Genomic DNA, 27,079 nt, shown 5'->3' with positions numbered 1-27,079 from the left:
ATATTATATCACACACAATGTGCGTGATAAACACAATGGGCTGAAAAATCTGCTCGTCCTCTCGTCTGGACGAGTAGCTCCCCGGCCGGCCAGGAGCTTTACATTCAAGGGATCGGGCTTGTCACTAGCTCGCTTGTATTAGCAGCAGCTGTCACTGCCGTTGCCGGTCCCGAGATCCGCTGTGCCCGGTGCGGCCGGGACCGGCACGGCTGCTCTGCGACAGGAGTTCGTTACACAATCTCCCTCTGATCTCCTCTCCAGTCCCCGAATGCAGGAAGTGATGTATATGACATCACTTCCACCTTCTGCTGTCACTCTCCAGCTTTAGCAGCTGGTGAAGCAGATCTCTCAGGGCAGAGGCTCCCCCTCATTGTATCTCTACTGTCAGTAGCCAAGGCACTTTTGGCCCTTAGCTAACGCCATGGCTAAACCCAGCAGAAGGTTGCAAGAACCATTTTCCCAGTGCCCCTTCACAGACTGGACACGCAGTATATAGAGAGGAGGGGTTGGAGACTGGTTTGAATACTGTGTTCTGGAAGTAATAAATATGAAGACCAGAAGAGAACATATAAAGAAGGCTAATACAGAGTCAAAGTATAGGCAGCGAGGTGCCAACTCAGTGGGGGAAACAGCAGAGAGTCATTCCAAATATCATGAGTAATCTCCACCTGGGCCAATCTGTTGCACTTTTTCCATCTAACCACAGAAAATCTGCAGATAATTGTAAGGTGTATGGGCACCTTAAGACAGCCAGTGAGGCTGGGAAAGAACTGGTGAGGCTAGGAGAGCGTGAGCCTGAGGGGCCACCAGTACAAGTGTGGGATAGCACTTCAAAGACGCCCATTGAGTCATAACTCTTCTTTCATAAATATGTACATTCTTTAACACGTTTACATTAAGCTGGAGTTGTTTAATTGAGGTCTACCACCAGGCTTTTGTCATATATTTGATCCGTGATATAACTCCTATATATTCTGTAGAGCTTTACAGGAAGCACTATTATATACAAATTAGTTGTCTTTAAAATTATCAACACGACCAAAACCAAAAAGACCAATTTGAGACAAGGGTTCTGGTGAATAAAGATTTATTACATTATTATTGGCCTATAAAGTTCATCATGGTGAAGATGGCTGACCAGAAGGTAGTGCACCTGGAATGCAGCTCCTTGATTCAGAGAGTGGCCGGGTATGGATTCAGCCAATCCTGGCAGTATAATGAAGACTGTTGTGCTAGGAGAGGACAGGCCTGTCAGCTGGGTTGCTAAGCTTAGCCTGCAGGCTGCTTGTATGACTCAGACAAGTTGTAGTCACAACCATCTCTAATTCTCTAGCTGTGAACAGCATTTTTGTTTCAAGTATCATCGGTCCTTTCCAGGAAAAGTAAGATTCAGTACGTATGTAACTAAAACAGCAGGAACACTACAGCCCACACAACTATGTGCATGTCTTAATTTCTCCTGGAATACTTCTCGAGAAACCTTTAATAAAAAAACAAAAAGGCATCTCAATAAAAAAAAAGTTACTTTCTTAGAGATAAAAGAAGCATCTTTGTGGTCAGACATTGAGGAAATTCTTAGCATATGACCTGCTCTCACATTCACAAGGAATTGGAAAACAACATTAAAACATCATGGGTTCAGTGTCATCACATTGGAAACTTTAGTAATAAATACATTTAGCCACTATGTCGGATCTTCTAATTCTTTCTGTGCATCAAGCTTCCGGCTTCCTGCCAATATTATCCAATCTGTACTGTAGAAACCTGAAAAATTAGCTAACTGGCTCTTTCTACCACTTAACTCCTAAATACAGTAGTAAGCTAAATACCAGCATGAGACATTTAAGCAGGCTGTGCATGTGGCAATTATTGCCAGGATAGGGCTCAGCATGTGCTATGGAAAGCTGCTCTCAGAATAACCTTGCTGTTTAAAGGGGTTGAACGGATGAAACCACAAAGGCTGATATATACTCGAGTATAAGCCGAGATTTTCAGCCCATTTTTTTGGGTGAAAAGTGCCCCCCTGGGCTTATACTCGAGTCAGTGCCAGCGCGTCATCTTACTTACCTCGCCGAGCGTCGCGTCACTGCTGCTCGGTGTGCGGCGCTCCGAGCGGGGTCATCTGGCAGTCTACGGGTCCTAATTTAGGTGGCCGGAGACTGCCAGATGACCCCGCTCGGAGCGCCGCACACCGCAGCAGCAGCGACGCTCGGCGAGGTAAGTAAGAAGAAGAAAAAACCCCCCGCAGCGGCCAGTCAGGCAGGGGAGCAGGGATGAGTCAGCGGCGCGCTGATCAGGCGAGAGGAGCTCCAGGTGGGGTTGTAATTTAGCGGGCAGGCACCTCTGAGCCAGCTAAATTAGGACCCCACCTGGAGCTCCTCCCACTGGACCAGCGCGCCGCTGACTCGTCCCTGCTCTCTCCGTGATGTGATGATCCGATCACCGGCACACAGTGAGTGAGGGGAGGGGAGGGGAGGGGAGGGAAGGGGGGTAGAGAGAGAGATTAATTAAGCAATTATATATGTATTGTCTGCACTGTATTAGCAGTATATACTCTATATAGAGTATATACTGCTAATACAGTGCAGACAATACATTTACAATTATACTAACATGAATGTATTAAATGATCTGTATGTAGCCCTGCACTATGGATCATTTAACCCATTCATGTTAGCAGAGGATCATTGTAAATGTATTGTTGCAGGCACTCTATATGTACATGTACTATATACACTACATATAGAATGCACTGAACAATAGATTTACAATTATCCTCTGCTAATATGAATGGGTTAAATGATCCGTAGTACATGATATGTAGCCCTGTACCCCCTTTTCCACTTACAGAGCTAGGTTATTTTTCTTTTAAATAAATATTAATGTAATTTTATTGGTATCTATCTACCATTAGCTGCCTCATTTCCCACCCTCGGCTTATATTCGGGTCAATACTTTTTCCCAGTTTTTTTTGCTAAAATTAGGTACCTCGGCTTATATTCGGGACGGCTTATACTCGAGTATATACGGTAATATTAGTATGGACGTATTTGTCTTAGTAGTGTCTCTAAATAGTTCTTTATTTTCACCAGTCTTTGAGCTGAATTGCTGCTATATCTGCTGCAAGCAATGATACAGAATTACACAAATATGGAGAAATAAAAAGAAGTAAAAGCCAAAGATCCCTAAAAAATTTGGAATCTCTGGTTCTGAATAAAACATTATTTTTAAAGCATATCCAACAACCCCACTCCCCCCAAAAAATGTTTTTATTAGATAGCAGCTTACTAGGCCGTAGATGTAGTGGCTGTACTGGTTTTCTTCTTTTCAGCCTATTTCTATTTTTACCTGTCAAAGAAAAATTCCAGGTAAAAAATCTTATTAACCCTTCCAGTGGGGCAACCCCGCTCGTTTTTGCCTAGGATAAAAAAAGTATACTCAACTAATCCTCCAAGCCAACCATCTCGTTGACCGATCCCTGGAGGTTTTCTCCCCCTCTGCTGCAGTGGTCTAAGGTCCCCAAGTCATCACGTTCCACACAGTATATAGGGCGTGAGGATGCCAAGGGACATACCATCTCTGAAGCGGAGAAGGAGACGGGCAGGAGAGTTCACCGTCACAGCCGGCTGGCTCCAAGGATCAGGCGACTATAACTGTTATTTTCGACGCTAGACAAAAAACAAGCACTTAACCCTTGCAGTGCTGGGGTAGCTCCACTACAAGGCTTAATAACATTTTTACCTGGAATTCCTCTTTAATCCTAAGAATACACTTCCTGTCCTTGGTTGGCTACACTTACACCGCCACTGTACCTATTGAGAAAGCCATGGTTGCCACCTAGGCTGGACCTCAAACATATCTGCCTTTGTTCATCTTCATGTGGCGAATAGTAGTGTCGATTTTAATCGACTTAATCGAATAATTGTTGCAGCTCTAGTAGTTACACAGAACAGATAACATTGTATTTGCTTCCCAATCATCCCTCAGGAAGTGATGAGGCTACTGTATTGCTTGTAAGATCGACAAGTGTTTACTTATTAAAAGCGTTCTTAAAGGGCAAGTAAAGTTATTTGGTGTGCTAAAAAATATTGCAGCAATACTGAGTTAAACGAAATAAAAAAGAAACAACTTTTCCTTCTACTAAATAATATAATAGTAGATGCTTTTCTCCAAGCAGCCTCTTAATGACATCTTTAAAAGTTGTTATAGACCTTGCGAGGCCAGTAATTCTAAAATGGGAATTCCTACCTCATAAGTAGGCATGGTTGGGAGGATCACGGTGAGGTTCAATGGTGTTCTAGTTCAACATGTATAAATGTAAGAAAGCTAGATGTCCGACTGACTCATCAGCCTCCTACAGGCCATTTGTCAGAAAAACTATACTCTTGTTTAGGCTCCAACCTTTTCCCAGGTTACAAGATTATCATTACAGAGATGAAAAGCAGAATGGGTCACTAAAACCGGCATGATATCTACCTTACATAAAGCATAATCCTTGGCTGTACATTTCCCATTCAAATAACCACAGAGAACGAGACAGCATAGTGGCTTATTGGTTAGCACTTTGCCTTGCAGCACTGGGGATCCCCATTTAGGACACTATCTGCAAGGAGTTTGCAAGGGTTCCCTCCGGGTACTCGGGTTTCCTCCCACACTCCAAAGATAAGCTGGAAGGTTAATTGACTCCTGTCCAAATCGGCCCTGTGTGCATGTGACATCGAGACCTTAGATTGTAATCTCCCTCAGGGCAGGGACTAATGTAAATGTGTAGTATGTAAAGCACTGTGTAAATTATTGGCGCAATACAAATACCTGTAATAAATAAATAAATGTTTCATGGGCTGCCAGTAGATGCATTATTCCCCTTTCTTGTTAGGCCAAGCAGTAAAAGTGTCAGTTACAGTTGGGGCAAACCATATAACACTGCTGGAGGTGCTTACAAGGTCTTTCCACAGTGGGTATGGCTAGGTATTTGATCTGTACAAAGTTGAACATAAAGATAGGCAGCTGTCTGCATGTAACTAGACTTGAAGTGATTACCTGCAATTAGAGACAGCTAAGCGGCCCTGGACACAAACAGTCTACGTTCACGGCTGCTTACAGTATCTGTCCCTAACTGAAGGTAATCGCTCCTTGCGCACAGCCATGGACAGCGACGGACAATGTCAGCTAATTGCAAACACCTGTCTGTACCCAAACAAATACACTTATCTGGGCAGTGTATGGTCCTTGTCGAACATGTAAATGAGCCCCAAGACTTTCATAAGTCCAGTTGTGGTTGGCTTGCCATTGATCCATAATTCCACACCTAGTATGGATTACATTATGATATAAATTAAGACATTGACATATTTTCTAACTAGTGGAAGGCTGCATATCTAGGTGATATTTTGCCTGGATGTGAGGTTCACTTCATAACAGTCACCTCAATACTTCTGGACTAGAGTTACTAGAGTTTAGCTTTAAAATGTGTGGCAATGGATGGTAACGTACACGTTTTGATTTGTTTTAATTGATTTCAATAGAAAATTAATCTGACAAGTGTGCTTCTGATCTAATGGTACACATAAGGCCTGTTCACATTGCAGTATATTAAGATTTTTCATTTGATGCATTAAGGCGGATCTATTATTTTGAATAAGCTGTCAAAGAATCTCACAACACACGAAAAACAAAATCTCGGGCGGCCGCAAAGGATCTTGGGGCGGGCGCATGCACAGCTCAGATTTTTGGCCAGGCCGTGAGGAGAGACACAAGGTAAGTCTATGGACAGCGTGCACCCGCATGCAGACACCGTGGTACAGGAAGTGCCAGCAAGCACAGATGAGTCAGCGCTGGATCGGAGACCCGCAGCAGTGCTGGAGGAACAGCTGAAAATGACTTGAAAGAACATTGTATTAAGAGACATCATTTAAGGTAAGTGCTTACACGAACATTGGGGGAGGGAAAAAAATATATACTTTAATGTCACTTTAACGGATCTTCTCTCTGCGACTGGTCCACCAAAGCTCTTCAGCACTCTCTGGATCGTCAATCTGACATCATCACGTACAATGTACGTACAAAGGGCATCAGAACGAAGAGGAGAGAGCCAGCTTTCAATGAACCAAGGGATAAGGTCACTAAAACTGCTTTTTAATGGCACCCTAGACAAAGCCAAGCATTTAATCCTTGCAATCCGGTGGGGGTGGGGGGGGGGCCGCAAGGATAGTTCTGAAATCTCCCCATAGTTCAGCTTTAAATCCGAGTTTAAACTACTAAGTGGTCAGCACTCCATCCCTGAAGTGCTGGTGTCCTGGCCCTAAATTAAATTGTAAGCTCCTCTGCAGCAGAAAGCTATAAATGGTTCTTTTGACTGTACTCCAGCTCTGTGTAATAGGTTAGTAGTACATCAATGCAAGAGATAAAACAAATACTTTACCACAATTATTCTGTATGAGGTTTGTACACTTCTACAGGCTTTTATACAAGAGAATTGCCATGGCGGTCTAGAAGAAAATAAATATCCTTTCACGTGGGCAGTGCCTCTGACTTATAAATATGTTGCATAACAATGAAGGAGTGAGCGGAAAAATGTAGCAAGCCCTGTACATTAGCAATACCATCCTGTTTAATAACAGGATACAGCCGAGTAATGAACACCTATTAAAAAGCATTAACTAATCAAACCAGTCTTAACAAGTTTTTAACAACCCACTCAGATCAACCCACAGATCCACTCACAGCTGTTCCAGCCTTTACACACAGCAGATCCGTAAAAGAGATATTAAGTTGGTAAAACATTTGGCACATAAAGTGATTACTCGGGACAAACAAGGTTAACCTAAGCTTTGCTCACCCTGTGCCTCTCTACTGCCCCTGTGATAAGCCAATATGGAGATGTGGGATGTAACTAAACCAGAAAGTGTTGAGTGAATTAGTATAACACCTGAGTTAAGTGTATTTGATCCCCAAGTCTGTGATGGACTACAATCTCAATACAAACTAGTAGTCCATCACTGGAGCCATTTTTTAAAATTTATTTTATTGTTTATCTGATTAACCGATTAATCGAACTTAATAATCGGCTAACTAATCGATTTTGAAAATAATCGTTAGCTGCAGCTCTACAAAACATGACTTAGTACTTGGTGGAGAAACACTTGTTGGCAAGCACAGAGGTAAGACGTTTCTTGTAGTTGGTTACCAGGTTTGCACACATCTCAGGAGGGATTTTGGTCCACTCTTCTGTACAGATCTTCTCTAAATCCTTAAGGCTTCTTGGCTGTCTCTTGGCAACTCAAATTTTTAGCTCCCTCCATACATTTTCTATAGGATTAAGGTTTGGAGACTGGCTAGGCCACTCCATGACCTTAATGTGCTTCTTCTTGAGCCACTGCTTTGTTGCTTTGGTGGTATGTTTTGGCTCATTGTCATGCTGAAAGACCCATCCATGACCCATCTTCAGTGTTCTGGCTGGGATGGAGGTTCTCATCCAAGATTTTACAAGACATGGCCCCGTCCATACGCCCCTCAATGCGGCAAAGATGGGTTGTACCTTTAGCAGAGAAACAGCCCCAAAGCATAATGTTTCCACCTCTGTGCTTGACTGTAGGGATGGTGTTCTTATGGTCATAGTCAGCATTTTTCTTCCTCCAAACACGGCAAGTCGAGTCAATGCCAAAGAGCTCAATTTTGGTCTCATCTGACTTAGCACTTTCTCCCAATCCTCTGAATCATTTAGTTGTTCATTGGCAAACTTCACACAGGCCTCTGCATGTGCCTTCTTGAGGAGGGGGACCTTGCGGGCAGTGCAGGATCTCAATCCATGGCGGTGTATTGTGTTACCAATGGTTTGTTTGGTGACTGTGGTCCCAATTGCCTTGAGATCATTCACAAGTTCCTCCTGTGTAGTTCTGGGCTGATCCCTCACTTTTCTCATGATCATCCTTACCCCATGAGGCGAAATCTTGCATGGAGCTCCAGACCGAGGGCGACTGATGGTTATTTTGTATTACTTCCATTTGCGAATCGCTCCAACAGTTGTTTCCTTCTCACCAAGCTTCTTGCCGATAGTCTTGTAGCCCATTCCAGCCTTGTGCAGGTCTACAATCTTGTCCCTAATGCCCTTTGACAACTCTTTGGACTTGCCCATGGTGGTGAGGTTTGAATGGAAGAAAGAGATTCTGTGGACAGGTGTCTTTTACATGCATAACGAGTTGTCGTTAGGAGCACCTTCTTAAAATGACAGGACTAATCTGTGTACCAGCCAGTCTGTGGGAGGAGCCAGAATTATTGTTGGTTGCTAGGGGATCGAATACTTATTTTACTCACTGAACTGCGACTGAATTTATAACATTTGTATCGTGTTTTTTCTGGATTTTTGGTTGATATTCTGCCTATATCATTTAAAATAAACCCATGATAAAAATGATAGACCTTTAATTTCTTTGTAAATGAGCAAAGCTACAAAATCTGCAGCTAGAAAATTATTTTTGTCACTGTATATGTCTATAGTATGATACTATTCTACCTTCTACCTTCTACCTTCTACCTTCTACCTTCTACCTTCTACCTTCTACCTTCTACCTCTAGCTTTTTCTTTGGAGCAGGAGTATTAATAGAATTATATAGGCAGCTTTTATTGCTTGGAATAAATGGCAATGTGCAGATTTAGGACAGACTAGGGGGACTAGGGACAACATACAATGTACCACTCAAGCCTTGAGACCTTTAACCGCTTTCCAACCAGCAGGCATATATATATATATATATACGGCCAGACGGGAGCCTTCAAAATGCGGGTTGTCGTTTTAAAAAGTAATTGTGCTCACGCATGAGCAGGAAACTGTCAACATTTAAAACAGATCTCTGCTTCATCAGCTTCTTTTGGGGTCCCTGGGTGACATTAGGGGTCTTAAAGATCCGTGATGCCTCCATAAAGAGGAACTGTCACTGTAATTTGATATCACATAGGGGGCTTGTTAGCCCCACTATGTGATAATAAAGTTAAATGTAAAAAAAAAAAAATTAAGCCACAAATAAATGAGTTTAAGTCCCCCACCCCCACATTCACACGCAGGCATGCATCGGGTGCACCTACGTGTGAAAACGATGATTGCGCCCATTGCACTGCACTTGTTGCATATCACAACGTATGCCAGAGCCCAAGCAATAATTCTAGGGCCATTAATAAACTGCAGTAAAAGCTGAGAAAACACAGAGGATTGCTCACTCAGCACAATGGCCATGCAGGGGAGTCCTAGTATTTTTAGCAAGGAATACTAAGTATTCTCTGATTGAATGAGGGGCAGTGACCTAGCATTATAAGAAAGAGGGATCAGTGATGGCAGCCTCCATTCTTCCTTACTACAGGATTCCTATAAACAAATAAGTATCTAACCTTTGCATGCAAGTACGTAAAGAGATGAGGCTTGAAGAGATGATCCACTGCAGACATCTGCTGTTCTTCTGAAATGTATTTACCACAGAGGTACACAAGGTGACCTGACCTCTGAAAAGGATGAAAAAAGCAAATGCAATCTTTTGTTTTTTGTGCTGCGCTGCATGCACAGCAGCTGTGGTACACCATAGAGAACAATCTCCATAGCCTCGCTACCACTTAATGTATTGAGTGATGTGCTATAGCTCGGCACATGCATCACAGCTGGAAACAATTTTAACATGCTGAGTGTCTCTATTGCACATGGTGCCTTTTTTGAGTCTTTGGGCCAGCTTTTCTTAAGTAATATTGGATGTGTGTGTATGATGTTACCTCTTTTTCCTGATATGTATACTGGTTCCAGCTTTGGATAACAGCCAGGTAAAACAGCAGCTCCAATACTTCTCTAAGGGGGGTTTATCTTAAAAGGAATATGTTTATTGACGTTTGTAATATTTGTGTTGCTTATTATTCAAAACACGCGTGTTTTTTACTTATTACTTTTTATCTTAAGAATCAGATATGCACTCTATCACCACATTGCTCTCTTTTAATTTAGGTTGCAGAAAACAGAGATGTGAATAAAATAACCCTCTCATGATAATAATACAGGTCTATTTTCCCAAGTCAACGTCCCACACGGGGAGCTCAAATGGTGATATTAATGAAACATGGCAGACAATGGAGAAGCCTTAATAGTATGCCACACACCGATAGCGGCAGGCAATGTCCAAGCATGTCAAATGTCATTACTGCATAAAATGTTGCAGAGAAGACTGAAACAAAATAAATTACTGACTGCTGAGGAAGAAGCACTGTATAAAATGTGCAATTGTAGAGAGAAAGAAAACCATAATATGTTGTATCGTATGTGCTATTTTATTGTCCCTACTAAAAAAAGCATCGCATAAATTATTTTCCTAAATAAAGTCTTTATGTTTGCAACAAGCTGGTTGTGTAACTTTTATTTCATGCTATTCCTAAGTAGCTTGATGGCGAATGGCATTTACATATATCAGTGGTCCTCAAACTGCAGCCCAAGGGCTGGATATGGTCCTTTGGTTGCCTTTATTCAGTCCTTGGGGCACTATTTCCCCCATCGACACCAACAATCAGGCACTATTCCTTTTACAAACACCAGTGATGGGATGCATTTGCTTCTACTGATACCATTAGTGGGGCACAATCCCTCCACTGATACCATTGATGGGGATCAATTCCTCCCACTGACACCAACAATGGGGCACTAATCCTCAAACTGACACCAATAATGGAGCATTATTCCTTCCACTAATACTAAGGGTGGGGATCTATCCCTTTCAGAGACACCAACCATGGTGTACTATTCCTTTCACTGACACGGCAATATTTCTTCTCCCACTGACCACAGGTGCTAGGTTATATTTTGACTTCAACTGACCACTGACATTGGGGCATTTTCCACTCCCACTGCCCAGGCAGCCCCTAACCCGAAGTCTGAAGCACAGTGATCCGGCCCTTTGTTTAAAAAGTTTTGAACTCTTGACATACTGTATATGTACAAATGTATGCAATATAGACCAGTTTTTACTAATACTTGTCTGCCGCATTGTCATATTAAGCTGCCCTATCACATGCAACAGTGAGAGTTTTACATGTGCCCTGAATGAGATTGGGCTTTTCAAAAGGTTTACATAAAGGCATAATAGGGTTTTCCCCCACTGATTCCCTCTACTTCATAAGGTGTACTACTTAAAAACAGACATTAGACCAGAGTTGTTCTTCAAGCATTTCCATTGTATTAATGCAAGGGCTTTCCCATTTTAGTCAAAAGAACTGTGTTCTTTATCTATTAACCTCCCTGGCGGTATTCCCGAGTGTGGCTCGGGGTTCATTTTCAGTACCAAGAGCGGTAACCCCGAGCCACACTCGGGATTGCGCAAAAAGGTGTAACTTGCCTTGTCCCTGCGGTGTCCTCTGCTGTGTGCGCCCGGCCGATGCCGGCATTCGGCTTTGTTTCGTTTTCAGGCGTCACAGCAGGGGGTGGAGCGGGCGGGAAATTCAAAAGTGCAAACATGACATTTACACAGAATACACACAATACACACAATACAATGTAATCTGCTATAATTATATATATAATTTATCAAACTATTTCACTTCAATTTTGTCCCTAGAGCTTTCTCCAGTGCCCTGCCTGCACTTTTACTGTACTCTATTTACTGTGGTACGGATCAGGCAGCGCCCCAGAATTCCCATTTACTGGACCATTTTTTAAATTATTATAATTTCTTATAATTATTTCTTATATTATAATTTCGTGTTTCCAACTTTATCATACCCGGGATGTCTACTGGACTCTTGTTTGCACAGATTTAGGTGAGTTATTCCTAAGATTTATTAAGAATTACAGGCCTACAATATAAAACAACAAATTGCCATGAAAAACAATGTACCGCTTTGGCATGCTAAAATCCTGCATAATCAGACCGCCAGGGAGGTTAAACTATTTATGTTCTAGACTAACAAAAATAAAACATGTATTTTTTCCACTTTTTATTCAATAGATAAGACAAAATGAAATCATGATTAAGATAAACAATATAAGCCAAATCAATGAATCAATATATACTGTAATTTTGCATAGTGCAAATGATATCCGCAAGGAGGTTTATAAACAAACATAGGAACAAATTGGTACTATCTGATTATTTTATCCTCTTAATCAATAAATAGAAAATATTACTTACAAATATTTCAGATTTTAGTACTTTCAGCCAGCAGATGGCAAGCTCTAAGCAAGAATATTAGCTGGAGGCTCAGAAAGTAGAAGCTGTTTTGAAACTGACCTAAAAGTCAGGGAGAGTGGATTACACATAGTGTAGAATCTGACTGGAGAGGGATACGCCACTCTTTCTCTCTTAGAATATTTAAACCTAAACTACCGGCTACGTTAAAATGCCTGTAGACATTTGCTATCTAATCAGAATACTATCCCTCTAAATATTATTGGAGAAAATGATGCAGATGTATTTGGAGGCTCATGTTTGGGCATAAGGCTTAATTCTTACTGATACATCTGTTCATACAAAATGGCTGCACCCGGGGTGTTTAGATAACACAAGTACACGCTGCTGTGAAAGAAGCGTGGCATACCTCCATAGTGTACAGGAATCTCGATCTTTGGGCCTATGACATAATGCCCCTCTTCCAAACTGTGAGCTGTGATCGTGGTCCATTGCCGGCATGAGTGTATCAAGAGATAATCATTCTCCCGGAGACCTTCAATGTTCTCTCCTAGAAAATACAATTAAACATCTCTTTAAAGACAAAGAATATCACAACTGGTAGCAGGGGTACATGTAAAATACAAAGTACAGACAAAGTGCATTCAGCATTTGAGGAGACCCACCACAATCAAATGACAATGATACTACTAATTCAGTTATTCACATGCTGAAATAACTGCAGATCAACGGCCAGGTGTGTTGCCATTAATTTTAAAGGGTACCTCAAAGCACTGTGCAAAAGCACATGCGTTGCCCAATACTACAAGCATACAAGTGTTGTGGTGGGGCACATAAAAAAAATAAAAATAAAAAATTATATATATATACCCGTTAATGTAAATGTGGTGATAAATGGCACTGCTGAGGTGTGAGGGGGGCTTTTTAGAATCCAAAGATGTTCTAATACGCAAATTCCATTGTCATTTCTTTAGAGAAGCTATAGGGACCAACCTCTAGGCGTCCTTCATATATGTGCGTTGCGTTGCATTGCCTTGCTTTACTTTACTTTACATTTACAATAATTATGACTGGGACGCCAATGCACCAAAACACAACAAAAACGAAACAAACCCGTTTTTATTTTTAACAGACTACAGGGGCCGGTAAGGGTGATCACTTAGAGTAGGAAGGTATGGCTGTTGAAGCGATTATGTTTTTACACTTGCTACTTTGCGAGTGTTATAGCTGCTGCCAAGAGTGGAGAAATGGGAGTGAAAAGCGTTATTATATTTGCTCGCGCATTACCAAGGGCTGTGGCAACGCGCATGTTACCACAACGTAATGTAAAGCCACCCTTAAAAGCAACCTCGATGCCAAACTAAATGTGCCAGTAAAAGATGTGCTTGTAAAAAAGAAAGAGATTACCTCTGCTGCCTCCCGCACCACTAAATTCCACTTTAATCCAGAGACATTACTAGCTGAAGTCTTTACAAACTATCACTTATGGGAGTGTTAATCTCCTATTCACCTGCAGCGTTTAGCGTATTCACCGCCAACCTCCATGCCGCTACCGAGTCCTCTATTGTGGTAAAGGTGAACGGCAGGAAACCACTGAATGCTGTTGAGGACCAGGAGATTACTACTACTACTACTGTCAGTCTCTAAAGTCTTTGGCCAGCAATTCCTCTGGATTGGATTGGAATTCGGTGGTATGGGTAGCAGGAGAGGTAATACTCACTTTAATCTTTACAGGTACATCTTTTATGTGTACGTTTAGTTTAGTGATAGGATGGCTTTGCAACAGTCACATTTTCACTATATAAAATATGCTAAATAAAGTGGACAATGGTCTGATATTAACAGAATAATCTGCATTATCCAAGTGCAACTACCACTGCAGCTGTGTTATGTGCAACCATAGGGAAAAAAACATAATTATTAGGAGACAGTGCGGCTGACTTTGGAATGCCGATATGTTAACTGCCAACTATTCTCACATGATGATGTCATGCAGGTTCAAGTGACAAAATAGCCCTGGACTTTATATGTAGTTATGCATCAGCAACACTGTACACAACATTGTATGCCGTTAGCCTGTTATCTGTGTATGTGTAAAGCAACGTTCAATAAAATCATATTAAAACAACACAGTGAAAGGAGTATGGTGAAATAGGGTCAAGGCTTCAAAAAGAGATCAGGCATTAACCTAATAAACATTAAACATAATAGTTTACATATGAACCAGACGCCAGTGCACAAGGCTATGGATACTGATTTATTAACTACATTGTGTCTTAACTCTTTAATGCTCAGAGTTTTTGTGTTATCTTATGTACCATATATTTCATCGCTGGCTGTACAACTTACAGATCTAAAGACTCATCATTGGTTCGATCAGCTTCAAGCTGGTTGAAACACATTCAAACTGGATAAATATAAAATCCAATTATGGCAAAGCCTGACAGAGCGTAATATATTAGTTCATAAAAATCTACTGTAGGTTTCTCAGGGAAGAAAAGGACAAACTAATGAATAACTCTTTCAATGGTATATTGTTCCTAAAATATTGAAATCGTATGCAGAACAGAAATGTCAATCACTTCTAAAACAAACTCTGTGATAATGTTTGTATGAACAGGCTGGAAAACATTGGGTCACTTCCTGCTGCATTCTGTTAAAAAGGGAATGAATGCATAGTCTTTTTGAAGTCCAGGAGGTGGCCAGGTGCACATCCACAAAAATATTTGAAACTATGAATCCAAAAGTAGGTATAAAGACACATTCACGGATTTTGCAGCGGAAATAAGTCAAAGCATCAGCATTTTATGGTCACTGTAGTGGTATACGAACAGACTGCACTATCCAGAGGATTCCAATACTTCAGACTTTATTGAAATTCACAGCAAACCCAGTAACAGTGTATGTAACAGCAAACCTCCAACCAGCTACAACCTCTCACGTGTTTCACCTGTAGGTTTATTCATAGATGTGTTCATATGAATAAGCCTACGGGTGAAACATGTGAGAGGTTGTAGCTGGTTGGGGGTTTGCGGTGCTGGTATTTGCTGTTGCATACACTGTTACACTGGATTTGCTGTGATTTTCACTAAAGCCTGAACTATTGGAAATCTCTAGATAGCGCGGTCTGTTCGTATACTACTACATTCCAAGGTGGAGGCGCACCTATTAGACCAACACCTGGGGAGTCCTGATGGTGGGTAAGGAATTGGAGTAGGGATCCACCGTTACTAGTATCGATATCGGTGCCGATACCGTGTATTTGAGCGAGTTCCCCTTTTTGCCCAAATGCTCCACTGCCTAGCACGAGTACTTCCTGTATCAGGAAGCCAGGCAGCGCGTCATTACACGCTGCCCAGTTTCCTGATTGGCCGGGAAGCTGGCTTCATGCTCCCTCCTCATCTCATGAGGAGGGAGCATGGAGACAGGCCCCCAGCCAATCAGAAAGCAGAGTGTTGCGTCATTACACGGCGTACCGGGAAAAAATTATCGGTACTCGTACTCGGTACCAAAATACCGGTATCGGTGCATCCCTAGTAAATAGAAAGATAACAAGTAAAATTTTTGTATGTCCCATTCATCTTCAGTTCTAAGGGATGAGCTTCAAAAGCAGCACTTCAACTTGTATATTTACATTGGTCCAACTTAGTACAATGTTTGTGTGCATTTAAATACAGTGGTGGGAATTTATCATAGCAATTGCGAGTATTTGAACTTGCACGGAATATAATTGACGCACTTTGCACCAGATTTATGTTGCTAGTGTAAAGTTGTTCATGAATTAGGTTAAATAGACTACAGGAAGGAGGACTCATAATTCCAGGCATAAATTGTAACTGTCGCTTCTTGAAGAAGTGGTCATGGGGACTTCTTGAGTTGCAATTGTTTTCTTAGGTGATGCTCCAGTTTCAGACAGCCGCAGAACAAGTGCAGATGAAAACAGGTCCAAAACACGTGCAGTTGGAAAAGTAGTGCAAGCTCAGTTCAAAACAGGGGCACATGTTAAAAGACAGATTTGCACATAAATTTTTTTTTCTAAGAGGCTAAAACTGTCGCAATTGCTTTGATAAATTCCTACCACAGAGTCACTTGCTGAGTGTAGCAGTCATTCAGAGGATGCATGTATCTTTCTTAATGAATACTAGATGTTCTCTGATTAGACCAGGTGCAGTGCCCTAACCCTTAAAGTGACATTAAAGTCACACTTGTGTCCCCCCCCCTCCAATGCTACTTTAAGGACGAAACTTAAGTGATGCCTCTTGATCCGATCATCTTCTTCTTTCCAGTAGTTTTCAGGAGTCCCTCCAGTGCTGGTGCCGGTCTCTGATCCAGCGCAGACTTCTTAAGTCCCACAGTGTCTGTCCAATATGCAAGTTCACAGCTGTGTGCATTTACCTCCACAGTGTCTCTCCTCGTCTATTGAAATCACAGCGCACAGTGGAGGACCAGGCATAGAATGCTAGAAATATTTTGAGGCCAGTAAATCTTGCCAGACAGCGGAGATCGGTGGCACTGTGAACACTTTTAATAAAAACTTTAATATGTTGGGGGGTTTTAAGTAATTTTCAGGCCTAAAATGTGGAATATAACATGGGTACAAAAAAATGAAAAAAAGGCCTCAGTCATGAAGGGGTGAAAGGGTCAGATTACCTAAAGGTGATGTATTATTTATAGATAGAGCCTGGTTGACCGAGTCAACCCTTGGTGTCTTCTAAATCTTGAATACTCCATGAATGTTCCAGCTCCTCCTGTTGCATTCTCCATATTAAAATGGCCCTGTTTAATCCCATGTTCTAAGTCAACCTACTAGTCACTAAAGCCACCAATCACATTAAAAGAAAGTAGGAAAGCTTGGTAGTAAGCAGGGAATGAGTTGAAGCTTTAAAGGGAAAAAAGCTTTAACTAATAAAATCAGAACAAAAACAACAAGAATAATAACAAAAAAAAGTGAACAACCCCAACACACACACTTATACAATCACAAGCATTCAAGAGAATTGACTGCCCTGTAACCACAAAAAGGAGGGAGAGAGCATGAGAGATCAGAGAAAATTATCGCCTAGAGTCACAAAAGAGGGCTAGCGAAGAGTTGAGCTTTTTACAGGAAAATATGAAACTTGGAGATCATTTCAGGTGTCTATATTATTGGAACTACTAATTCTGACATGTGGTTTTTACTGCAGGTAACCTCACATGTATTTTTTATGATATGCTTAGTTGACCACATTTGTGATTTATTTTAAAGCTGACATCCCCGGTAAACATTGAAATACAATGGTGAAATACATAGCAGGGGGTGGAGTCACCTGTCAAACGATTTGCATCCTGAGGTCTACACAACCCTAATCACAAAGTACAGCCAGGCATACGGCATATGTTACAGTTAATATATACAGAGGTGTCATCTCTACATCCCCAGTGTGCTGAACAGTGAAAGAGCAGCAGTAGAATGATAAAGCCATCCCTCTGCTCTGTCTTTTCAGCATGTTCTGGCCCTCTTTCTCAGAGTCTGATTGTTGCTTTACAGAGGAATGCAAGTAGCAAATACCAAGTCAAATTCAGACACTAGTTTCACTTTAAAAATGCATTCAATAATTTATTAATGAATAATTTAATATGTATGAATACATAACTCTATCAATGTGCTTCTTTTACATCTGCCTGCAGTTAAGCTTTAAGCCATCTCACCTAATATGCAGATCTAAACTAATCAGTGTCCTGTCCAGCTGAAATTAAACAGTAAAGGGTAAAAGGAAAAAAAAAAGTCACAGTGAGATCGGATATAGCAAAGAATTACGATGACTATTAAAGTACTATTTGCTGCACTCACCCTTGTATACGATTCCTCTTCCCTAGATTTTGTCTACTATGCAAAAAAGTCTAGCCAATTCTACAGACAAGTTTAGAAGCAGGATTTTCTTCATTCTTATCAAGAAAGAATCAGTCAATCTTTTACAACAAAAACAAAAAATGCAATTTGGTAATGGTGACACTTGCTATACTGATTCATGTGAAGTATGAATTTTACCAATTGATCCACTTTAAGCCCTTGGAATTGTTGATAAAAACAAAAGAGAATGGTGTATTTAAGAGGGTGGGTTTAGGGGCGGAGTTAAGGCCGAGGCAGGGTTGGGGTTAGGTGGGGCAACTGGTGGCGAGTAACTCTTAAGGCCTGGCTAGTAGCTCAGGACTTGAAATTTTGAGCCCTGGTGTAAAGTGCAGTTATTGGATATCTCATAGGAATGTATCTTTCAACAATCTGACTTCAGTGAACTTAAAGTGACATTAAACCTTTCATGGTTTTTCTTTGTATATAAGGAAGGCACAGACCGTGTCCAAATCTGTTCTTGTTTTTTTTTTTAAATCTTAAATTACTTGTTTTCTAGTGGGTCCCCACATTACTGTGTCCGCTGACCCATGCACGGTTGCCACCAGCAGCTAAGCAGCTGCTGTTGAGGCACTCGTGTGTGCGTGTTCCCGCAGTGGCTGTGTATGTCCAAAGACACACAAAGCCCTGCAGCAGGCCATGCACCTTCTCTCCACCCAACAGGTTGATGGCAAAAGGAGCCTATGGCTCCTCTGTCCTCAATCTCCTGCCCCGCAACCAGGAAGTTCGGGACGGAGGATCGCTGCAGGAACCAGCGGTGTGAGTGTGGCCATGCTATTTTTAACCATTGGGTTTAGTAACACTTTACGACACATGCTATACTTGTGTGAAGTGGTGGCTCTGAGGTGCATTGTAAGGTTTCAAGGGACGGAGAGTGGTACCCAGCATGTGTGGAGTAATTTGAGTGAGAGGCAGCAGTTAGTGAAAAGTTCTAGATGTGTGGAATATGAGGAAGCAACTAAAGTGGAGGAGACTATAAAAGATAAAAAGGAATCCTATAAGGCTGAAACCAACTAATCGATAATGAGAATTGTTGTCAACGAGTCTCATTATCGATTAGTTGGTCTGGGTTCCCTTAGTTCTCTCCTCTGCGCTGGGAGTCGGTGTTTAAGGGACTCTGTGCCCCCTCCAATCCCTGCTGTTACCAGCAGGGTTGAGAGGGGATAAAGACCCCTGCAACTGGTGCCCAGCGGTGAGGCGAGCTCCACCAAACCTGTGAAAGGATTGCGGATTGTTCCCTCCTTGTAATATTTAAACATCACAGTGATTAGTATTGATTACTACGATGTTTGTAAATAACTAAGGACATTGTTTTCAGATACTGTGTCCCCAATTATGAATGAACACGAAGTGCTCTACATCACTTCATGTTCATTCATGATCGTGGATATAGTAAACAGATAATGATCATTCATAAAATCGAGGAGATAGTAAGTCTCTGTATTGAGTGCTTCCTGTTCATTGAGTTCTGGGGCTGCAAAAAAAGGAGATTTTGATCCCCCTGATATTTCCCCAAAGCCTCTAACTGTAAAGAACATTTTTAAAAATAAGATAATTAAAAATAAATTTGAAAAATAGTTTAAAAAAATATGATGAAGAAAAGAAATAAAGCCAACCTCCCAATTATTTAAAAAACAACTAAAAAAGTGGGGGGAGAAAAAGTCATTTTCCGTTTCGGGCTGGCAAATTCTGGTGCGGGAGGTAGTTGCCATGCCATTCATTTCAATGGTACCTCAAATGGGCCTCCCACCTGAAGTGCGATCGCCCACACCAGAATGTGTGGTATAGCAGTTCTGTGCATTCCAGTGCAGTGCAATTGGAAAGCAGGCATGCAGTTTTATTCTGAAGCAAACTTGGTTTGAAACACGCCATTGGTGTATTTTATTTTAAAGTAAGGATAGTATTTAATGTTTTTATTATGACATTACTCCAAAAAAGTATTAGCCAACTAATCGATTATGAAAATAAATCGCTCGTTGCAGCCCCAGATTAATACAAAGTAGATGTTGAATTTGGGATGGTATCCAGAAATTATTATCAGGGTTATTCACAAAAGGGTGAAGAGTGTGGAGAAGACAGGAGAAGTGAACAATCTAGGGCAAAATAGCTGATTTGGAAAAATTCTCCAATTCAGCTCACTTTCCAGTTCAGCTATGTTGTCCTTGTTCACTTCTCCTGTCTTCTCCAAACTCTTCACTCGTTTGTGAATAAGCCTGTGAGTGTAGAAGGACTATAGAGACCTTTGAAGATTAGAGTCAGAAGTTTAAACTGAATTTTCTTTTAATTGAATTGAGTAATTGGCGAGTATAGGGAATGACAGAAGAGCAGTATTTGAGGAGTGGGAACAGAAGTAGATGAGTCAAGCAGCAGATTAAGGAAGGACTGGAGAAGTGCCAGTCTGTTTGTTGGTAGAACACAGAGGGGAGTGTTACAATAGTTCAGCCAAGGATATGAAAAGAACATGCACTAGCAATTTAGCTGTATGATGCCTGAAGAAGGGAGGTATATAAGGCGAACATACAGATGACTGGAGATGATTGCATGAATGTGAAGTTTAAAAGAGAGAAGCACTATCCATAGTTAACAAGCTCAGGAGGAGGATTACTGGGGCAATATAAAACATAATTGTTATTTCAGGTAGGGGGACAGAGTAAGATAGAGGAAGAATGGATTACATCACGTCTCATATTCACTTAGCTCTAAACCTGAATGCTTTGAAGAGCGAAAGAAATACCAAATCAGGATGCCCTTAGAAACTTACTCTCAAATCTTTTATTTTCTATCCAACAGGAAAATTGAAACTGATGAAGGATTGGCATGCCCCTTTATCTTTTCCCACCACTGTCTGTTATAGCTCCATTGAAAAAGATTCTACATACAAGCAGGATCTATTCAAAAGACACATAATACATCAGACAAAGATACAGGCTCCTGTCCTGTGTGTAACTGTGCATGGATGCAGGTGGGACATTCAGCTTGGTTATACTAGATGGTACTATAAAACTGGGCAGTAATTCCAGCCATTCATTAATCTTTTTTTTTTCCTACAAAAGGAAGCAGGTGATAATTGAGTATCAGGCTAATACAAAATCACATTGTAACACAAAGATGACGCACAAACGGTAGTCCACAACGGGCAGTCACAAGCCTTTATTTGGTTGCTATGACTTGACGCACTTGAGATACCGCAGTTCTTGGCACCTAATGAATAACAGGACACATTTGGCTGTCAAATACTTTGTGCCATTATAACAGGTATTTTATTATTACAGACTGAGCAGGATAGGCTCTGGTTTTGATAAGTCTGGTTTTGTACAAAAGTCCTCTAATCACTCATGTAGATGTACGCTGTGCAACACTGCAAAGCACTGTTGAGTGAATATGGGCCATACATTTCTGTTCAATTACTGCAAAATGGAATCGGATCCAGATATTCTTAGAAATGGTAGTTGGAATAAGTTAGCCAATGCAATGCAACAGCCTACACAAAAATCAAACTTACTGCAACAAAGAAAACCATTTGCAACATGCAATCTTTGGATAAAAAGTGTTATTATAGGTAAATATACATTTGAAACCCATTTTGAGGGTTCTTTTGTGCTTTAAAATATTGTAACTATATTGCTGGAAAGGTTATTATGTTGGTTAAAAATTGTAGGTCTGCTCCTCCCTAGGCCATTTTTATGCTAAATTGTGGGTTTCCAAGGGAACAACACGGCTGTATGCAGAACACCACACCACAGTCATTCTACAGAGGTTCAACTCCCACAGCCTTAAAGTGAAACCAACACTAAGATGGCTTTTACTGCTCTTAATGGACATAAAAAGACAAAGCGGGACATTTCTAAAATTCATGGAGGTTGACAGCTGGCAACTGTGTAGTATGCTTTAAATTGTTTCTTTACATTTGTGTAGGTTTTTGTTTTTTTTATTAGCTGCACATTGTACTAATTGCAAACTTGAGTGCTTGTTACTATTTCGCAAGGCAAATAATTACAACAATTTGGAATTATTCAATTAAAAACTCAGGTCACCCGCTTTTCAACACCTGCGATTGCGAAAAAATGTAAGACTGACTCGTAGGACTTGGCATTGCCCTGATCTTCCTGCTTATCGCTGTGTGACTTAGGTGAAAGATGAACAGCTTTTTTGAAAGACCTCATGAAGCTGGCAATGAAAGAGGAGCTCCCTTGTCATCAAGGCTTACTGAGGTTTCAATGTAGGAACCTTGAACATGAGCAGCTAGCTCTATTCACCACTCACTAGTCATAGTTTAAAGTGTGGAACCCCAAGCCTAGGGCAAACACATGTATCAGTACATATTACAGGGTTTAAAGTGGATGTATACTTTAAGAGAAGCTGGCGAGAGGAATAGGTTCATAGTTTCATAAAATGTACTTTTTTAATATAAGGAATCATATTTAATTGTAACCACTCCTCCTTCTACACTTCACAGTAGGGCTGCAACCAACCAAAGGTTTTCAACTATTCTCCTTATCGATTAGTTGATTGGATCCCCTAGCTCTCGCCTCCACGCTGGGAAGAGGGCACAGCAAGCAGTGGGCGGGTGCAATAGCCAGCCTGCTATTGGCTACTGCAATTTGAAATGACCAATAGCAGACTGACTATTGTGCCAGCCCACTACCTGCTGTATTTACATTCAGCTGCCGTCTGCAGAATCTTGCCACTGGCATCTCTCATTTCCTCACTGAACCTATTCAAGTGCCATGCGCTTAGAATACAATTATTTAAAGAAAATTATAAAAAGGTGAGGAAAAAAAGTCATTTTCGGCCCGACATTCTGCTTCGGGAGGTGCATTGCAGTGCCATTCATTTCAATGGCACCCCAAACGGGCCTCCCACCCACAGTGTGCTCGCCCGCACAGTACCACAATGCTGTGCGTTCCAGTGCAGTGCGATTGCAAAAAATTGTGCTTGCAGATTTAGTCTGAAGTAAACGTAATGTTTGTAACAGTGCATATGTGTATTTTATTTTACATTAAGATGGTATTTAAATTGTTTTTATCCAATTAATCAAAAAAATATTCGGCCAGCTAATTGATTATGAAAATAATCATTAGTGCAGCCCTACTTCACAGATAGTTAAAGTGACACTAAATTCAGGAGTTACAATCTTAAAAATGCATTCATGTACCTTAAATTTAACAAAAATGTATCACTTAGCTGTAGGACCTCAAATCATCTCTGAAATCCCTGCAGACACTGTCCTTCCTGATTTGAGGATCTACAGCCGAGTAATACACAAATAACGGTTGAGGTACTTTAATGCATTTTTAAGATTTAGCTTCTGAGTTTGTCACTTTAAGTCTTAAGTCTCTTGACAAAAAAAATTATGAAATGGAAATAGTCAAACACTTGTGCTGTGGGGGTTTTGGGTAGAGTGGGGAAGGGCAGAACTTCTGCTCCTCTGTGAGGTTTCCATTGAGGAGGCTCAGTGTCACTTATCACTAGGACAGAAAAGCGAAATCTGACATTTTATACTTGGCACCAGAAGAGAAGGGGAGGAAAAATCTCACAATGGGTATATCTGTTCTGGTGGCAGCTGTCAAGGGTGGGATTTCCACTCACTTCCTGCTGTGTCTAGAGGAAGGGGGGGGGGGATTGAAACCACCACTCTATCCAAAACTAAAACAGTTTATGTTGCGTTCCACTTTAAATCTCTTTTCAGTGGAAATATTTCTCAGACTACAATAGCAAATAAGTATGAGTTCTATACTTCTAGTACAGGAACATTTCACAACAGCGGCACATGTCATCCGAGGCTGCTATCATGAGTGGAACAAAAGCTTTTGATGTATGCAGCAGGAAATCAGCCAAGTGAATCAGCAGCCGCCAATTAAATCACCACTTATAGAGAGCTATATTATAATAAAGCCATTTTATTTAGCTAAATGTTTCTACTGCCTGATGTAAAAAAAAAAAATGTTCCTACGAAAACTATTTTCGTAGCACACGGCAATACCATTCATGACACAGAGACTGTTGACAAATCCTTGTAATGCACAAGACCAGCTGACGTTCAGGCAGAATTCTAGACTACATTTAAACATTGCAATTGCCCAGCATTTTTAAAAATTTAAAAAAGGTGCTCTTACGCTCCAGTGCTGTGACTGCAGAAAGTCCTCTCTGAGGTCCAGCAACTCATCTTTCAGGTTGAATGATTTTGGCCATTATTCAACTTCTTTCTTTCATGTGAGCCCATGCTGCCATGGATCTGCACCCTTAGGGTACATTATCACAATGACCTGGGCTAATGTAATGTCAATCTCTGCAGTATCCTCACCTGCTACCACCAGAGGAAGAGGAGGCGGAAGAGGACCCATGACTAAATAAAAAATTGCTGGTATGAGGTATGTATGTGTGTAAGGTTTGTTTTATAATTGTTGTCGGGTTGCATTAAGCTGGCATTCCATTTTAAAGGCCAGTAAGAGGAAAATGTGCAGCTCCTCTCTTCAAGCAATCGGGTATTTTATGTTACTTTCTAGAATAAGGTCTAGAAGGGTAGGTACATGAACATGCTATAAACAAAGACTCTTTTTTTTTTAAATTTGGTATCAGTTGTTAAAGCCTAATTGAAGTCACAGAAATTGATATACAGTCAGAATCACAAATGGATCTAGAGTTAGACCCAGTGCACTCAGTAATCAGCAGATCTGGTCAGACACATTCTCAGCAATCCTCATGTGCAATACAGCATGTAGCCAGCATAGAGCACTTGGGTAAAAAGGCGAAAACTAGTACCCTTTTAATGATAGAGAGAAGGTTTTTTAAGGCATTAACAGGGAAAAATCTCTCACATTCGGGAACACGGCCAAGAACTGCACAGGCACCAGGATTTACATTATTGTGTAACGTGATAATGTACCCTCAAGGGGCAGGTCCATTGCAGCATGGGCTCACATGAGAGTAAGAAGTTAAATAATGGCCAACATCACTCAATCTGAAAGACAAGAGGACCTTGGAGATGACTTTCTGCAGGCACAGCACTGAAGAGGAGGTGTAACTGCAGAAAGAGCACCTTTTATTTTACAATTTTGTCAGTCTGGTTTTTTTTTTCTCCATTTTCTTAAATTTTTTTTGCTGCACGGCAACATCCCATTTTGTCAACTCTTATAAATTGGATACAAACAAGGTGGAAAAATACCATAATTAAAAGCACTCAGTAGGCATAGTTGGGGTTACTTTAAAAAGACATGAACATTTGGATGGCAGCACTAATCCACTCTGTGATTAGACAGAAGATGCATTCCATTCTCTGAAACCACTGCAGAGCAATTCCTCAATGGACAATTAGAGCCAGTGAGTATTTACAAATGACAGTTTTCTATGCAATTTATATTTACTGCACATTCTCTTCAGAAAACTCATTTCATTTTGGTAATTGCCAATAAATTAACTAGCATTTCATCTGGCTTGTTCTCCATTATTTGACAGGCCTAGGTAATTTCAAATGACTAAGAAATTAATGTTATAAAGTGGCACTATTATACCAATAAAATGTGACAACTATCAATTTTGAACGAAGCCATTGGAGAAGAACTTTAAATTCCATGTTTTTATACTAATAGGGTCCCTTTAAAACAGAGGGAGAATGATATAATATATAAAACGTTCCTACAGCCAAATTCCTTCACTGCAGAAGTCTAATAGGCAAAGGTGCTCTACTCCTTTATCAGAGCCCAACACCACAAATCTTTTTAGCTGTGGATAGAGTAGGGAAGAGTTTGAGCAATCTGTGAACCCAGTGGGGTCACTTTTTCCTCGTACTTTTTGTCTTTGTGAAACCAGAACAAAAAATGAGGGAGAGGTGTTACCAGGAAAACACAGACCGCAATAAAATTCCCAGGAAGGACAGGTGCTGCGTGTGATTAGTACGCAGCCCCTGTCCTTCTCTATGTGCCATGCACCCCACTACGCTCACCTCAAGTGCACGTACGTGCGGGTGCGTGTTTCCTGGCTCGGACGCAGACAGGATCCATCCCGTCAGCGTACCAGTACGCTCACCCACACGGACGTGCAGGGCGGGTGAGTGTAGGGGGGTATACAGCCGCGTAGTCCCATAGAGAAGTACCGGGACTGCGTACTAATCACACACAGCACCTGTCCTTCCCAGGAGCTGCCCGATGCGGCCACGCACGCAGCACAGAGCTGTACGTGTCGGCTGATTTCCATGTAGATGGGGCCTTACAAAATGACAGCTGCCTCGTAACTTTTGAATTTTTCTCTAGTCTAGTCTTGGAGCCGGAAAAGTATCTGTACTTGTACTGAGTACGGTACTTGGTATCTGAACATCCCTTATAAAATCTAAACAAAGGTTCTCAGCCTTGTGTCTGTTCTCACAGTAAACATTTCCCCTTTTTTGTGTGACCTGTGACGTTCTTTGCTCCCCCATGAAGTTGCCTCCTCTTTAGGAGGCAACTTAGAGAAAAATATACTGCCCTCATGATCAGTTTCCTAGAAATACAACTGATAAGTCTTTTTGCCAGTTAAATACATGGCAGCTTTTCAATAATGCTAAAACTTTTGATTTATATAGGAGGTAATAATTGGTAACACAGATAAAATTTACTTAACAATACAGCACACATATACTGTCCAAATAGCTCTCACTGATACTGGTATGAACACAATCTTCTACTCTAGGAGGCAACCGATTGAAACACCAGAAACTATTGTCAAGGGGCACAGTCACTCTCTCCCAGTAGTTATCAAACTAAACAGATTATTTTAAAATTAAACTGTGACCAAGCTAAGGATGCCAATTAACATTCTTAATCATATCCTTGTATATTCCCTTAATAGGGAGGAACTTCAGGTTTGGGTCGACCATGAGTTTGACTTGTACCCAAAATGTCTGAAGTTCTACCAACAGGCAAGTGATCTGGCCACCCACTAAACCTCCATCTCTGTCCCAGCAACCAATGACGCTGTGCAGCCCGCAAAGTGTCAATGGTTGCTAGGTCACTAGCACCCGGGCCACATAGCGTCCGTGGTTGATAGGACACAGGTGGCCCTGAGCTCAGT

General features: G+C 41.2%; 1 protein-coding gene across 1 annotated transcript in view; it reads right to left on the bottom strand.

Annotated features, from left to right (window-relative positions):
- The window catches only part of GAREM1 (GRB2 associated regulator of MAPK1 subtype 1), a 118,322-nt gene that overhangs the window by 73,769 nt on the left and 17,474 nt on the right, over window positions 1-27,079 (bottom strand). Inside the window, exon 2 of the mRNA XM_018555317.1 lies at window positions 12,557-12,697. Coding sequence (XP_018410819.1) covers window positions 12,557-12,697 — 141 coding nt within the window. The remainder of the gene's footprint in view (window positions 1-12,556; window positions 12,698-27,079) is intronic.

This window comes from Nanorana parkeri, unplaced genomic scaffold (assembly GCF_000935625.1).
Source record: "Nanorana parkeri isolate BGI_ZX_2015 unplaced genomic scaffold, ASM93562v1 scaffold191, whole genome shotgun sequence".
Taxonomy (NCBI): Eukaryota; Metazoa; Chordata; class Amphibia; order Anura; family Dicroglossidae; genus Nanorana; species Nanorana parkeri.
This window is presented reverse-complemented; position numbering and strand designations above follow the sequence as displayed.